This window comes from Ranitomeya variabilis, chromosome 2, assembly GCF_051348905.1.
Source record: "Ranitomeya variabilis isolate aRanVar5 chromosome 2, aRanVar5.hap1, whole genome shotgun sequence".
NCBI classification, from domain to species: domain Eukaryota; kingdom Metazoa; phylum Chordata; class Amphibia; order Anura; family Dendrobatidae; genus Ranitomeya; species Ranitomeya variabilis.
The window spans coordinates 137,397,428-137,415,117 of record NC_135233.1 but is presented as its reverse complement, the minus strand read 5'-3'; the positions used below and the strand labels follow the sequence as shown (position 1 = coordinate 137,415,117).

Sequence of the window (17,690 nt, the reverse complement as noted above, 5' to 3'; positions counted from 1 at the left end):
TTGGGAATACTTGAACCAAAAACTAAAAGAGCCACCTTGTTAGAATGCAGCATTACTGCTGCACAAGGTGGCTCTTTTAGTTTATAACGGCTAGAGGGGGGTGACAGTGGCCCTTTAAATAGATTTATAAAAGTGAACTTCTATTTCTTTAATGTTCCCATATACCTTCAGTAGTTGAAGCTGTTTTGCAGCTATTCCTCCTGGCTTCTCATACACATGCCCACTCTGTTCTGCCTGTAGAGGCGCGAGAACGCTTCCTCTACAGACCTCTACCAGCAGTTTATCTTTTTTTGAGACCAAAAGGATAGGGCACTGAAATTCAGCATGTCTGATCATTTTTCCCCAACGTCATCTGTTTAGGGAGAGTCTTGAAACTAATTTATGCTTTTGATAGTATACTGCTTCCACTAAAATCAGCTGACTTTCCTACCTGTATCTACGTTAGTCACCCCTATGGCCGGCTAGTAGAACTATTTATCCAATGTCGACAAGACATTTTGTTTTAGGACCATTCAGAAAATCTTGTGAACGGTCAAATAGTTGGGGCAAGGATGTGTCCTACCTACGTTTGTCATTGATTTTTAGGTTTAGTCATGTATTAAATGCACTTGTTTCTGTTAAGTTATTTGTATAGCTTGTAATGTGTGTGTGAAGAACTTCTTGAATTTTTATTTTTCCCCCTCAAGGTCTGAACATGAGAGACATTCCCCAAACTGCCCATTTGTAAAAGGAGAGCATACTCAGAATGTACCCCTCTCTGTCACTCTTGCAACATGTCCTGCCCAGTTCCCCTGCACAGATGGCACAGACAGAATTTCCTGCTTTGGGGTAGGGAACTGTCCACACTTCCTTGCTGCTGCAACAAAAAGAGGAAAGATTTGCGTGTGGGATGTATCTAAGCTTATGAAGGTACTCGCTCTCTACAATTCTATGATTAATCAGTAACTAATGACGAAGATTAGTAATTAATCCATGTTCAATCTTGTGTTTCATCTTTCTTTTTAAGGTGCACTTAAAATTTGAAGTAAATCCCTATGATCCTGCAATAGTTCAGCTGCTCGTTCTCACTGGTGACTCAAGTACCACCACTGCAACCACCACGGTGGAGACTCAGAGACCACCGCTTGCTTGGTTAGAAGATTCATCCAGCTGTTCAGATATCCCAAAGTTAGAGGGAGACAGGTGATAATTATACAGTGTTATTATAATTATTTCTATAGCACCAACATATTCAGCACTTTACATCTCAGAGGGTTCTTGTATCGAAAATAAAGACACTAGAGTAACACATGCAACAGATATCAAGAGGAGTGAGATGTCTGCTCACAAGCTTAATATCTATCGCGAAACAAGGGGGGGGGGGAGAAAGGTAAAAAGTGCTGGTATTATATTGTTCAGCCATCAATATAATAAGTGTATCGACATAATGCTGCATGAACAGGCCACCAGCCCGTGTCTGTACAAGATGCTACTGAGAATCAGATCTGGACTGACAGAATGAGAATTTAATATATAATTGCCAGTCGGCTCTGTCACAGCTTACGGCGATTGTGTCGCTATCCCACAATCCACCGTTGCTGGGAGGCCATGAACTGCGCTTACACAAGTGACAAAAACGGCACCGCTATTCCGTCGGGAGGTCAACGGCGATGCAGCTAGGAGATGAGCGGCGCCAGCCGCTCATCTCCCGGTTGCTGGCATCGAAACTACGCCGACCGCCATATTTTAACACCCAAGTTATGGGTATTCTGATATGGTGGCTGGGATTCATATCCCCCGCCAAGCTGCGCCGCACCGCTCATTGGCTGAGTGCCCCTGGCGTCAGCCAATGAGCGGCGCGGGATTCAATTCCCCCGCCAAAGCCGCGCAGCTCCGCTCATTGGCTGAGCCGCCCGCCGGCTGAGGTTTGGCAGGGGATTAAAATCACGCACAGCACCACTCATCACCTCAGCCAGCGGGCGGCTCAGCCAATGAGCGCTGCCGCTTGGCTTTGGTGCGGAAATCAAATCCCCTGCCAAAGCCGCGCGGCACTGCTCATTGGCTGAGCCACCCCTGGCCGTGCGGCTTTGGCGGGGGATTCAAATCCCTTGCGTCACCACTCAATGAGCGGTGCCAAGCGGCTTTGGCTGGGGATTTGAATCCCGTGCCACTGAGCTGCCGCCGGGTGAGCCAATGAGCGGCGCGGGATTCAAATCCCCCGCCAAAGCAGCGCGGCACAGCTCATTGGCTCAGCCGGTGCCGAGCGGGATTTGCATCCCCCCCAAGCCTCAGCCGGCGGGCGGCTCAGCCAATGAGCGGCACGGGATTGAAATCCCCCGCCAAAGCCACGTGGCACCGCTTATTGGCTGAGCCGCCGGCAGCTCAGCCAATAAGCGGTGCCGCGCGGCTTTGGCAGGGGATTTCAATCCCGCACCGCTCATTGGCTCCCGATGCAGTAGCATCCGGCCTATTTCTAGTAGTTACATAAGTGAGATGAGGCGATAGGCCAGTCTAAAGAAATGCGTTTTTAGGCCACGCTTTAAAGGTTCAGGGTATTTGGAATTGTCCTGGGTAGTGCTTTCCAGAGAATTGGCGCAGGTTATTGCTACCAAATCTGAGAGCAGCATGATTGATGTAAGGGAAGAAACCATGAATCTATTGATGGCACTTACTGGGCTGCTTTCTACAGTTTGGATAAAATCAGTTTATTTGCTGCAGGTATATCCGTTCTCTGAATGCTGAGTTCTGTATAACATCGCCTACATCACAGATTTGACCGTTTTCTGCCTGTGCAGAGTAAACACTAGTGATAATCTTCTGATTAATCAGTGATTTTATCCAAAACTACAACAAGCAGCCCAGTAAGTGACATATCTCTGGACTCAGGGTCTCCATCTCTTTCTGCTGCTCTCAGATTAGGTGGAAAAAAGCTGGTGACAGATTCCTTTTAACATATTGCATATTCTCTTCCCACATATCTGCAAAGTGGGCTTGGGACCTTAGCTTACCTTCCTATTACAATGTCTGATGAAGTCAGTGGGGTTCACATTTGTCTTTAATTGCTGTGGTTAAAAAAAACAGACGCAGCACTTTTGTTGGATGCTCGGTGCTTACCCTGTTGTCTTTTGTCAAAACATTTACGTTTTAATATTCCCTAGATATGAGGTGACCATCTTATTAGAAATAAGGCCAAATATCATCGTTTAAAGTGTTAATAAAGGAGCACTTCAGGGGTGAGGCAATAGATGCACCTTGTTACGCCTAGTTCAGGTCACAGGAGGGCAGTACTTAATCCGAAGATGTCTCGGGTGATTTTGAATCACGGTCAGGCACAATGCCTCTGCCACAGATATGGTGACAGAATCTTCAAGGCTAAAGAATCCAGTAATAAGCAGCACATTTTTAGCTTCTATCCCTTCTGTAATGGGAGGTGACTGGGACCAGTGATCTTACATTTACTGTCAGTAGGTTTTGTGCTCCTGTCAGTAGACGTGATGTCTCTTCAGAAGTCAGCAGAGCTTGTTTTTCACTTGTTGGGCAGATAACATATATTTTCCACATGTGTCAAATTGTGGAAATTAGAAATATAAAGTGGTCGTGTACGGCCGGGTGTTGAGATCCACTCAGTAGTTTTGCCAGCTTTGATTAATGACTGAATTTGAGAAGACCTGTTGCCAAGTTATCCACAATAAGAGGGAACATTTCCATTTTGCTACTTGTTTGGTCTGTGCACAACTGTGGTGGGAAGAAGTTTGATTGTAACAGGCTGATCATGTGCGGTGCTGTCTATCCGTCCTTCAGGCGTTAAAGCGAGCGGCAGGCTGCATGCTTACAAGCTTCTTTTCACTGAGGAAGAACGAGGCTTGCTAGACCCCAGTTCTAGTTTGGGGGAGGGGAGGCCCTGTGACGAGATATTTATTACCTATACTGAGAACGCTGTTGTGGGATAACCTTTTTAATATAAGCATTTAATCTCTAACTTAGTCTTCGTATTTTTCTTTTTTTTTTATACACATTTTATCCATTTATATTTAAGTGATGATTTGCTGGATGATTCTGATAGTGAAGAGCGCTCAAGATCTGATTCTGTAACAGGTAATTTTTTTTCAGAATATCATTTTAAGTCAGTTTAGGTGTGCTAATGCTGATATACAGTCAATATACAGGGAGTTGTAATACAATACGATACACTTTATTGATCCCGGGGGGAAATTACAGTATTACAGCAGCAATACAAACAGCAGTACATAAAATATTTGGACACACATCTTGCACAGGTATACCAACATTGCATAACACATAAATGTGGGTGGTTCAGGTATGTAAATCACTGTTAATTGACATACATAATACAGCCATGTGATTAAAACCTGTCAGAGGTTCACAGTGTAAAGGGAATCTGTCAGTAGGATCAACGCTCCTTTGCCGTCTCTATGGGACATGTAGATCATGGGAAGCTGAAAAAAATGATACCGTGATATCTGTGATCTGATTTCTTATTCAAGAGAAATGCATGTTTTTCTTAATATGTAAATGAATGTTTAACATCTGTAGGCCGGACATAGATGAGCATGAGAATCTGCCTCCAGAGATTATAAATGAAAGGGGGAGTTGCCAGTGTGGGACATGGAATGACTGACACTTTGCTCTGATAATCACACGCAGCTCTGCAGTGACATCAGACCTAACATCGTGCAACAGAAGTGAACTTTGTCTCATTACTCACACTTGCAGCAGCACTTGTCCTCTGTGTTGGCGGCTCTGCTGTAGTGCTGTGCCTGGGTATAACAAAACAGTAGCAGAGTTGAACCTTGTCTCTTCCTTGTCAGCTCTGCTACACTGCCTCTTCACACATGCTGGTTGCCTGTGAGATGGAAGCTGAAGCACTTTAAAGGTCACACGCAGTGCAAATGTGTTAGTACAACAGAAGTGAACTCTTGTCTCATCACATTATTGGCCCTGCTGTACCGTGAATGTTTTGGTCTTGCTGTACAGCAGTGTGTCAGCATAAGAGCAGACAGTCAGTCATTAATTGGATCACAGTGCTGATAACTCCTTTCATTTATAATGAGCTCTGGAGGCAGATTCTCGGAGATCTGTATCCGACCCATAGATCTTAAGCACTCCCATCAAAGTTTTTATCCTCTTTAATATATGTCATCATATTATATAGCACTGTGTACTTGCAATTACTCATTTTGCCTTTCTACCCAATTCTTCTTTTCTCTGCTCTATGTAGAAACAGGAAGTCTCTTGTCGCTACGTGACTCCCTCCTCCCCTCCCTGCCGTTGACTTTTACAGTGACTCATTACTTGTGCAGAGAAAATTGACCTCCTGTTTCTACATACAGCTTAGAAGGATTGAGCTAGTCAGTTTTTATTGACGTGATGTCATAGACCTAATGGAAAATAGAAGAATTGACTAGTATAATGTTATTCCGCTTCCTATGACCTGCATTCCCATATAGACATCTTAGGAGGATTGATTCTACTGACAGATTTTCTTTAACTGTATTGACCCATGTACAGATAGATGTGAGTTGGAGCTGATCGGGTTTGTTCTACTAACCCTTGTAAACCAGAATGTTTTCAGCTGTGGGACACTGAGGAATTACAGCATGTGTCCCACTTGTGAGTGCAATGCGAGAAACTCGCGCCTCAATACCCGGCACTCGGGACCAGAGCATGGGGCTGCATGTATTTCTAGGAATCTGAATGCTCCCGTCCAAAACCTCCGGCGGCAGTGCCGGGTATTTGAGGCGAGAGATTCGAGCAAGTTTTTCGCATTGCAGTTGCAAGTGGGACACCGGCCTAAAGCTAAGAATACTTAATCCAAGCAGCAAAACCCGTTTTTACTGTGATGTGTTACTTGGCATTGTGCTTCCTGATTCCTTAGCTGCAATCTTCCTTTTTTTGCTCTTCCCCATTGTTGGTTGTGTCTCATAGATGTTTGTTTTGCACAGGACACCCTTCTCAGAAGGAAACGCTGGAGATGAGCCTGGATATAACCGCTCTTAGTATACTGCAGCAGCCGGAAAAGCTACAGTGGGAGATTGTGGCAAATGTTCTGGAAGATACTGTAAAGGACTTAGAAGAACTTGGTGCAAATCCTGCTTTAGTTGGTTGTAAAAATGAAAAGACCAAGGATAAACATTTAGAACAGCACAACATTCCCTTTCCTTGCCTACTGACTGGTGGTTTAGTGACTTACAAGTCCCCCGTATCCTCCCCCACAAATAGCAATTCTCGCAGGTCACTTGACGCTTTAAACAGGACTCCAGGCGAGAGCTCCTCAGAGCAGGGCTCCACTGACAATGAATCTGGCACGAACTCTGACCTTAACTCTCCTTTGGTGAAAAGGACGCTCCCCGTTTTGTTGCTTTACAGCATTAAAGAGTCTGATGAAAAAGCAGGGAAACTTTTTTCTCATATGAACAATATTATGAGCAAAAGTCTACATGATGATGGATTTACTGTCCCACAAATCATCGAGATGGAACTTGATAACCAGGAGCACTTACTTCTTCAAGACCCCCCTGTCACATACATCCAGCAGTTTGCCGAGGCCACGGCCAGTCTGACGTCGCCTGACACAGACAAGTGGACGTCTATGGTCCCTAAGCCGGGGACACTGGTGCAGTGTATGCGGCTGCCTAAGTTTGCCGAGGAGGAGAACCTCTGTGTAGATTCCATTCTTCCTTGTGCTGATGGTGTCCATCTTCTAATAGGTTTACAGAAATGTCCTGCAGAGTCCTTGAGTGCAATAAATCAAGTAGAGGCCTTGAATAATTTAAACAAATTAAATTCGGCTCTTTGCAGTAGGCGGAAAGGAGAAGCTGAGCACAGTCTCAGTGGGATGAATGGGACGAGTATCAATGTTATCCCCTGTGAGTCTTCAGCAGATGTTCATGACCCTTTAATTATTCAGCCGGTCCAGAGAAGCGTGAGCGGTGGCTACTTGTTGATTTACAAAATGAATTATACTACCCGAATAGTAACGCTGGAGGAGCAGCCAGTAAAAATCTTGCATATTAAAGATCCTCAGGATGCCATTACCTCACTTATTCTATTACAGCCAGATATTTTAGATAACAGAGAGGATGAATGTGAGGAGTCTTCAGAAGAAGCCCCGCTGACTCCTAAAAATCTTTCTGGAAAAGAGAAGAAATCGGAGTTGCACAGTCTAGGACACTTGGTGGTAACAACGCAAGGTGGATTTGTGAAAATCTTAGATCTTTCAACATTTGAGGTCATGGCTAAAGTAGATCCACCGAAAAAGGAAGGAAGCGATGAAGTGGACCAATTTGTATCCGTTGTCTACTGTTCTGGCACTGACAGATTGTGTGCCTGTACTAAAGGTAAGATTGGACTGAGAACCCTATGCCTGTGCCTGTTATTCCATGCTGTTTGTTCATTCTGGGCCTTCAATCAGGTGCTTTTATACTAAATTCCTGGCTCCTCCACTGAAGATGATGAATGGTTGAGCCATTAAATTACAGGAAAACCACGGAAACTGAGACATTTGAAAAGCTCACATTGGATAAGGTTATAAAGGGAGTCAGCACAAAATGACTGTTCAAACCAAGCACTGCTACTTGTGTGGCCAAGCCTTTCAGTGCAGCTTCCCAACTAGTTTTCCATCATTCTTCGTCCACCCTCTGCTCCTGTAAAGTCAGCTGTCATTCACGGAACAGGAGAAATAGAAAACAAGAAGCTGGGAAGGTGCACTGACCTATTTGTCCTTGACAAGGGTGCACAGAGTGTCTGTGATTGGCTGGCACAGGAATTTTATTCTGACATGATTTGATTAAATAGAACCTGGCAACTGGCCAGGTTTTTTTTTCTTTTCCTTTTTTTATTTTAGGAAATCTGGGAGTCACCAGGTTTTTACCATCTCATGTGAGAGAAGCTTAATGTAGAGAAAGCGACCCCGATTCCTGCGATATGTCACTTGGCATACTGGGTGCAGTAGATCTAGCTTAGATAGCTGACCCCGTCTGCACCACCGCTTTCTATGTACACTGTATATTGACGTAAGCTGCTAGTCAGTGCTGAGTGTGTGGTTGGACCAGGAGGCACGTGGGCATCTAGTCACAGTGATAAACACTTAGAATCCAAAATCTTAGGAACAGAACACATTATAAAAACAGTGATTCTAGGCTACAATACCCAAACCACTACCTGCAATAGCCATGGCTATACTCCCACCAAATTGTAAACATGCAAAAGAGAAGAGTAATCAGTCCTCCAAAGAATACAAAATCCAATATTTTTATTATTATTCAATATGAAATGACATATATACCATGGATTGGACGTCATAGCAGGACCACTAAAGCTGTGGACGAATGGAGGGATGGGGATTGTTAGAAATGTGTTAAATTACTAGAATATATATTACTCAGCAACTCCTTTTATAAAGGTTGTATGGCCGTAAATGAAATGACTGTTGTGACTGACTGCACACTGTTGAATTATTATAATAGTAATTTTATTTTACATAGCGCCAACATATTCCGCAGAACTTTACAATTAAGCAGGGACTAATACAGACTATAAATTTAATACAAGGTAGTCCCGTTACATTAGGAGTGAGGGCCCTGCTCGCAAGCTTACAGTCTGTGAAATAGTGTGTTACGCACACTGTCACGATTCCCCTGTATGTCCCAGGCTTGCTTGCTGTCATCTGTTCACCAGACTCCTGTTCTCAATAGCAGAGTTGCAAATCACATACATGCGGTCACTTGACTGCCCACCTGCTGCGGACATACAGGGGGTATCATGGTAGTGTGCACTTAAATCACTGTCACGATTAGGAAACTTTTAATTTCAGCCTGGACAAAGTCCAGGAATAAGTCACCAGGACATGGCCAGTCTACAGTTACTACATCTGCTGAAGCTAGGTGCCACAAATGACCCTTCCTCTGTCTGAGCTGGTCAGGGATCTAATAACTTTGGGGGCTTTTCCCATCACGGCAATCAGTCTAGTCTAATTATCATCTGTATAAAATAGATGTGTATATATAAATATCTTAGTCTATAATTGCCATCTCTTAGGCTGCTACGTTCATATGATGCGTTTTCGCTGCAAATTTTAAGCTGCGTTTTACAGTTCCAACAAAAGCTATGAGATTTCGGAAATCTTATGTGCACACGTTGATTTTTTGTTTGTTTTTTTCCTGACTGATTTGGAAAACTGCTGCATTTTTGCAAGCTGCAGCATGTCACTTTCAGTGTTTTTTCAGCAATTTTTTTCATCCATAGAAAGCAATGATTAAGGGTATGTGCACACGTTGCGGATTCTCTGCGGATCCGCAGCGTTTTTTGCGCTGCAGAAACGCTGCAGAAACGCTGCAGATCCGCAATTGATTTACAGTACAATGTAAATCGATGAGAGAAAAAAAAAAAGCTGTGCACACGTTGCGGAAAATCCGGTTCGGAAACGCTGCGGATTAAAAGAAGTAGCATGTCACTTCTTTTTTGCGGATCTGCAGCGTTTTTGTACCCATTCCATTATAGAAATCCGCAGGGGTAAAAAACGCAGTAAATCCGCATCAAAAACGCTGCGGATCCGCACAAAAAACGCGACAAATCCGCAGCTACGTTTTCTGCCAGGAGAGGCAGAATCCGCACCAGAAATTCCTAAGGCTAATCCGCAACGTGTGCACATAGCCTAAGTGTTAAAACGCAGCAGAAAATGCAGGTATCAGGTTTTTGCTGCTTTTTTGGTGCACACACCTTTAGGAAGTTGCATCATGATTTTTTTTTTTTTTTGCAGGGGGAGGGGGGGACTAAACTCTATCAGTATGCGCAAGAGACGACAAAACTCTGCAAAATAGAAATGCAGCAAAACCTTATTTATTTTCATTCTTTTTCTAACAGGGATGTGGTGCCCACATTGCTATATACTACGCAGGCAGTGTTATATACTACGCGGGCAGTGTTATATACTACGCGGGCAGTGTTATATACTACGCGGGCAGTGTTATATACTACGCGGGCAGTGTTATATACTACGCGGGCAGTGTTATATACTACGCGGGCAGTGTTATATACTACGCGGGCAGTGTTATATACTACGCGGGCAGTGTTATATACTACGCGGGCAGTGTTATATACTACGCGGGCAGTGTTATATACTACGCGGGCAGTGTTATATACTACGCGGGCAGTGTTATATACTACGCGGGCAGTGTTATATACTACGCGGGCAGTGTTATATACTACGCGGGCAGTGTTATATACTACGCGGGCAGTGTTATATACTACGCGGGCAGTGTTATATACTACGCGGGCAGTGTTATATACTACGCGGGCAGTGTTATATACTACGCGGGCAGTGTTATATACTACGCGGGCAGTGTTATATACTACGCGGGCAGTGTTATATACTACGCGGGCAGTGTTATATACTACGCGGGCAGTGTTATATACTACGCGGGCAGTGTTATATACTACGCGGGCAGTGTTATATACTACGCGGGCAGTGTTATATACTACGCGGGCAGTGTTATATACTACGCGGGCAGTGTTATATACTACGCGGGCAGTGTTATATACTACGCGGGCAGTGTTATATACTACGCGGGCAGTGTTATATACTACGCGGGCAGTGTTATATACTACGCGGGCAGTGTTATATACTACGCGGGCAGTGTTATATACTACGCGGGCAGTGTTATATACTACGCGGGCAGTGTTATATACTACGCGGGCAGTGTTATATACTACGCGGGCAGTGTTATATACTACGCGGGCAGTGTTATAGACTGTGTGGCTCCTATATACTACGTGGCCTGTGCTATATACTATGTGGCTGCTATATCTATATATATGAGGCATCGTGATTACTCGCTAATCCCGCCCCCTGCACAGTAACTCTGCCCCCCACCACATCAGCACACATAATCCTGCCCCCCACCCCATTACCACACACAATCCCGCCCCCCACAAATAGCGCCCCCCACATCACCACACAATCCCGCCCCCCACCCCATTACCACACATAATCCCGGCCCCCCCAACACATCACCACACATAAACCCGGCCCCACCACCCCATGACCTCACATAATCCCACCCCTCGACCACATTACCACATAATCCCACCCCTCGACCACATTACCACATAATCCCACCCCCACCACATTACCACACATAATCCCACCCGCCCACCACCACACATAATCCCGCCCCCCACCACATTACACACACAATCCCACCCCTCACCCCATTACCACACATAATCCCGCCCCCAACACATCACCACACTATTGTTATTAACTTCATTTTAAGTTAATTTACCACCTGCGTAAGCGCTATTGAATGTTGTCATTATTTACTTTCGTTTAATCACCAGCAGCGTTAATTAGATAGCAATGAGCGTGCCGAGCGTTAGCTGGCTGGAAACATCTAGTGTGTATGTATATATATATATATATGTGTGTGTATATATATAATGTGTGTATATATATATATATATATATATATATATGTGTATATATATATATATATATATATATGTATATATATGTATATATATATGTATGTATGTATATATATAAATATATGTATGTATATGTATATATATAAATATATGTATATGTATATATATAAATATATGTATATGTATATATATAAATATATGTATATGTATATATATAAATATATATATATATGTATATATATAAATATATATATATGTATATATATATATATATATGTATATATATAAATATATATATATGTGTATATATATAAATATATATATATGTATATATATAAATATATATATGTATGTATATATATAAATATATATATGTATGTATATATATAAATATATATATATTATGTGTGTATATATATAAATATATATATATTGTGTATATATATATAAATATATATATATTGTGTATATATATAAATATATATATATTATGTGTATATATATAAATATATATATATTATGTGTATATATATATAAATATATATATTATGTGTATATATATATAAATATATATATATTATGTGTATATATATATATAAATATATATATATTATGTGTATATATATGCGTTAGAATCGGGCCACCATCTAGTAATCTTATAAATGCTCACATGCTGTAATGTCTGCACACTATATTGGGTCCTCCCCTGCCCAGGAATTGTGGTATCAGACCATGTCCCTACACGGTCACACAGTACACAGTGGGGCACATTTCTAAGGTCTCAGCACTGGAACATTAATTAATTAATTTATTTATTTTTTTAACACAACGAATTGTGCAACTTATTCAGAAGATCTGTTGTTTAAAATTAACTTTGTTCGTGGAAAAAGCCATTAAAAAAAAAAAAACCCAAACAATGTCGGAAATCGTCCCAATATAAAAGTAGTGGACAACCTCTGAACTCTGCGCTTGTCCAATTTTACTGTAATCAGTTTTTACAAAACTAAAATCTGCCTCTCAATGCACAAGACTTCATTACAAATGACTGGCACACAAAGGCAGTTTTTTTACAGGATCATTTTTTTTATATATCTGAACATTCCATAATAGAAAAAGTCTCATCTCCAGTCAGTCAGACCCAATGGACCGTAGCGGTGTGTTACAGGCCACGGTAGATTGGGTCATGCTGATACCAGCTGCACTACCTTATATCCTTTGTGGATAAAGCGTACAATACATCGGAGAACTTAATTACTACTAAAACAGCTGCTGATCACAGTTTAATAGCATACATTACAAAGGAATAAAGCATGGAGCGCCTCATTAATTATTTACTTTAACCAAGAAGGCAATATGCTCGTTACATAAAAGACCAATAACGGACTAGCTACTATATCTCTGGGAAAGTCTCATACCAAGGGCCGTAGAGTGGGCTCCAACATAACCCACATGTCCTTGCAGTTTTTATTCTATAGAGTCAAGAAGCAATCCTGTGCAGAAACCCCTTAATAGAAGTGCTTCTGTTCTGCTTTGTAAGGCTATGTTCACATGTTGCGTTCCTGCCCTCTTGGCAGTACAGAAGCTGCTTACAAAAAAAATAGTTATATACTCACCCACCGGCGTCAAGCGAAGCTGTCCTGAGGCGCGTGATGCGGCCGCCAGCTTCCGTTCCCAGCGATGCATTGCAAAATTACCCAGATGACTTAGCGGTCTCGCGAGACCGCTACATCATCATTTCGCGAGACCGCAATGCATGGCCCGGAGCATCTCGAGGAGCTGGAAGGGCACCGGACGGTGAATATATAATGATTTTTTATTTTTTTAATTATTTTAACATTAGATCTTTTTACTATTGATGCTACATAGGCAGCATCTGTCTGTCTGGCCCTATCCGCACAAAAAACGCAGGAAACCCGCGGTAAATCCTAGGTGAATCCGCACGTAAAACGCACAGCGTTTTACCTGCGGATTTTTCAAAAACGGTGCGGAAAAATCCGCACACAAATCCGCAATGTGGGCACATAGCCTTAAACTTTTTTTTTGTCCTTAGGGACTTGAAGCTGCAATTGCTTGTATTATATACTGTAATATCACAGTTTTCAGTATATAATTCAGCAGGCTCTTGTCAGTCATGGTAACCCATCGATTTCCCACCATTGCATCAGGTGAATGCCGAGCTGACTTTGGTTGCTGCTGTTACACAGCCGGTGCCTGCCTGGTATGGAGCAGGCTCCTCCACTCTCGAGCCATCTGCATGCGGCCTAGGTCGTTAAGCAGTTTAAACCGTTTTTATTATCAGTCAATGTTTGCTAGGCTTGTCCCACATTTTCGTCAGGCGAGTGTCAGAATTTCATGTTTTTTTTTTTTCTAATGAATCGACATGTCCCTTTCAGAGTAACTGTTAAACAATTACACTGTGTGAGGGTCTGTGCACACGTTGTGGATTTGGCTGCGGATTCGCAGCAGTTTTCCATGCGGTTTACAGTACCATGTAAACCTATGGAAAACCAAATCCGCAGTGCACATGCTGCGGAAAATACCGCATGGAAACGCTGCTGTGTGTTTTCCGCAGCATGTCAATTCTTTTATGCGGAATCCGCAGTGTTTTACACCTGCTCCTCAATAGGAATCCACAGGTGAAATCCGCACAAAAAAAAAAAGCGGTAAATCCGCCGTTAATCCGCAGGTAAAATGCTCCATAGAGATATTTGCCCCATATAAAGCTGCACAAATGCTGATTATGGCCCCATAAGATGCTCCATAGAGATATTTGCCCCATATAATGCTGCACAAATGATTATGGCCCCATAAGATGCCCCATAGAGATATTTGCCCCATATGCTGTTGCTGCGAAAAAAAAATAAAAAAATTACATACTCTCCTCTTGTCGCTCAGGCCCCCGGCACTTGCAATATTCACCTGTCCTCGTTCCACCGCCGGGCGCCGCTGTCTCTTCCGCATCCTCTGCACTAATGTTCAGGGAGAGGGCGTGCACTAACCACATCATCGAGCCCTCTGACCTGAGTGTCACAGCAGAGGACGCGGAAGACGGAGCCCGGCGGTGGAACGAGGAGAAATGAATATCGCGCAATGCTGCTCACCCTCCCCATTATACTCACCTGCTCCCAGCGCGGTCCCTGACAGCTTCCCTGATGGTCTTTTCCGGGCGCTGACAGCTTCTTCTAGCGTTGAGCTGTCACCGGTACCGCTCATTACAGTAATGAATATGCAGCTCCACCCCTATGGGAGTGGAGTCGCGTCCATATTCATTACTGTAATGAGCGGTACCATGTGACCGCTCAACACTGGAAGAAGCTGTCAGCGCCCGGAGACTGGAGATGCAGGGACCTCGTCAGGAGCAGGTGAGTATGTGACAGCTGCTGTACCCCCCTCCCCCTCCGACCCCCCTGGGACAATGACTCAAGTATAAGCCGAGAGGGGCACTTTCAGCCTAAAAAAATGGGCTGAAAATCTCGGCTTATACTAGAGTATATACAGATCTTTTGCCATGCTTCAATAGTCTCCATAGGAGTCTAGAAACTGCCATAGCGCGATCGCCTCTGCTACATAAAGGTGATGCTCTTATCACCTCTATGCAGCAGAATTACAGGCTTGCCTCTAACTCAGCCAAACCAGATCTCCACTTTGCACTGACGAGGGGCAGTACCTCGAAACAGTGTCAGCAAATTGAGATTCTGGTTTGGCTTTTACCCAAAGTGATGTGACAAGGCTCGTTAAAGGGTCGACATTGACTGTTAGGATTGCAACTTCCAATAGGTGGCACTAGAGTTCCTCTCTGAAGAGACAATTTGGATATGACTTTTGTTTATAATCTGTGTTTTTAGAATTATAACATTATAATGTTTCGTATCATTTCTCAAAAACTTTACGTGATAGGCTACTTTCACACTAGCGTCGGGCTCGGCCCGTCGCTGTGCGTCAGGCCGACGTTCCCGACGCTAGCGTTGTCTCCGCCGCACAACGGGGGCAGCGGATGCATTTTTCCAGCGCATCCGCTGCCCCATTGTGAGGTGCGGGGAGGTGGGGGCGGAGTTCCGGCCGCGCATGCGCGGTCGGAAAAGACGTTTACGACGGAGCAAAAAACGTTGCAAGCAACGTTTTTTGCTCCCGACGGTCCGCCACTGCACGACGCATCCGTCGCACGACGGGTGCGACGTGTGGCAATCCGTCACAATGCGTCGCTTAATGTTAATCAATGGTGAAAAAACGCATCCTGCAAACACTTTTGCAGGATGCGTTTTTTCGGCAAAACGACGTATTGTGACGGAATGCAGTTAACGCTAGTGTGAAAGTAGCCATAAGAAAAATCTGAAGTCATTTCTGAAATCGGCATGAAAAAATCTATCGGACACACTCAAAATTGTCCGAGGGACAAAACCTTTGTAACCGTGTTATAATCGAAAGTCATCTGCAAAACACTTTTGAACAATTGCTTTTGGTACTGACATCGATGCACATGTATGTGGTGTCTGGGACGTCATAATGTAGCCTATAAACTGTTTCTTAACCCCTTACTGCCAGCTGTCTGAATAGTACGTCAGCTGGCAGTATTCCCCGCTTTGATGCAGGCTCCGGCGGTGAGCCCATCTCAAAGCCGTGACATGTCAGCTGTTTTTAACAGCTGACATGTGCCCGCAATAGGCGCGAGTGGAATCGTGATTCGCCCACGACTATTAAGTAGTTAAATGCCTCTGTCAAACCCTGACAGCGGGCATTTAAATGCACTTCCGGACGCCCACCATGTGATCTGGGGTCATCGCTGCGTTGCCATCACAACCAGAGGTCTCCTCGAGACCTCTATGGTTGTTGATAGCAGATTGCTATGGAGGCTATTGAAGCATGCCAAATGTTTTTTTTTAAAAAGTGCTTAAATGAAGGGGTTAAAAACCTTACGTGATACAACTTTTGGAGCACATAATCAGCATATCAAAATCTATAAGATACAATACAATTTTTTCTGGGGACAAGAACTTCCCTGAAATTTGTTGCGCAGTGTTATTTAGTGAGATTTGGCCACATCTTTTTACTGCCCCAATTGCCAGTTTGTGACACCTGCAACTTAGATCACTTCCTCATTTCTTCCAGGCGGGGAACTTCATTTTCTTCAAATTGGAGGAACGTGTGACGATCTAGATGAGACTGATATCCTTGTCGATGGGTCGTTGACAAAAGCTGTGGAGCAGTTAACAGAAGGTATCAAGCCAATGTCTAACCCTTCAAGTCCTTGCATTACAGGTAAGTGCACATCTATAAAAATGTATCACTTCTTGTGCGTGGTCTTTAAGGCATCAGTGTGGTTTTGTCTGCTCAAATACAGTTTTAACTGTTAAGTGAATATTTTTATAGATTTTGGCATTTCCCCCTCAGGTGTGGACCTCTTAGTGGAGCAGCCATTCTCCTTGGAAATGCTGACATGCTTAGTTGAACTAACTCGTTTTGAGACTCTCATACCAAGGTTTTCTGCAACTGTGCCACCCTGCTGGGTGGAAGTTCAACAGGAGCAACAACAGAGGCGGCATCCACAACATTTACACCAGCAGCACCACGGAGATGCCGCCCAGCACACTCGTACCTGGAAATTACAGAATGACAGGTTTGTACTGCTTTGAAAAGACCTGTAAAGTTAAATATTAGATAATGTAACAGTTCTTACAGGGCTATGGAGTCGGTAAGCCAAACCTCCAGCTCCTCAATTTCACTGACTTCCGACTGAGACTCCGACTCCACAACAGCGGCCCTACAGCCCTGCCTCACTACTGAGCATGTACATAAAGTGCAGCACAGATTCATCTCCACTCTGACCCCACAGCCCTGCCTCACTACTCAGCATGTACATAAAGTGCAGCACAGATTCATCTCCACTCCGACTCCACAGCACGGCCTCACTACTGAGCATGTACATAAAGTGCAGCACAGATTCATCTCCACTCCGACCCCACAGCACTGGTCACTGAGCATGTACATAAAGTGCAGCACAGATTCATCTCCACTCCGACCCCACAGCACTGCCTCACTACTGAGCATGTACATAAAGTGCAGCACAGATTCATCTCAACGAAGAGCTCAGATCCTTAGGGCAGGAACAGAACAGACATTTATAGGACCTTTCATAACTTTCCCAAATTCTTATGGAAAAATTCACAGCACATCCTGCATTGTACTACTGTACCCAATGTATTATATATTTTAGGAGTCGGAATCTGTCCATTTTTCAGACTCCAACTCAGACTCCACCAAAATGGACA

General features: G+C 43.6%; 1 protein-coding gene across 7 annotated transcripts in view; it reads left to right on the top strand.

Moving 5' to 3' along the window:
* BIRC6 (baculoviral IAP repeat containing 6) overlaps positions 1 to 17,690 on the top strand; it is a 397,034-nt gene that overhangs the window by 54,058 nt on the left and 325,286 nt on the right. For all 7 annotated transcript variants that reach the window (XM_077283020.1, XM_077283019.1, XM_077283017.1 and 4 more), the window contains exons 7-12: positions 687 to 909; positions 1,007 to 1,182; positions 4,016 to 4,074; positions 5,943 to 7,337; positions 16,531 to 16,680; positions 16,813 to 17,038. In XM_077283020.1, coding sequence (XP_077139135.1) covers positions 687 to 909; positions 1,007 to 1,182; positions 4,016 to 4,074; positions 5,943 to 7,337; positions 16,531 to 16,680; positions 16,813 to 17,038 — 2,229 coding nt within the window. The remainder of the gene's footprint in view (positions 1 to 686; positions 910 to 1,006; positions 1,183 to 4,015; positions 4,075 to 5,942; positions 7,338 to 16,530; positions 16,681 to 16,812; positions 17,039 to 17,690) is intronic.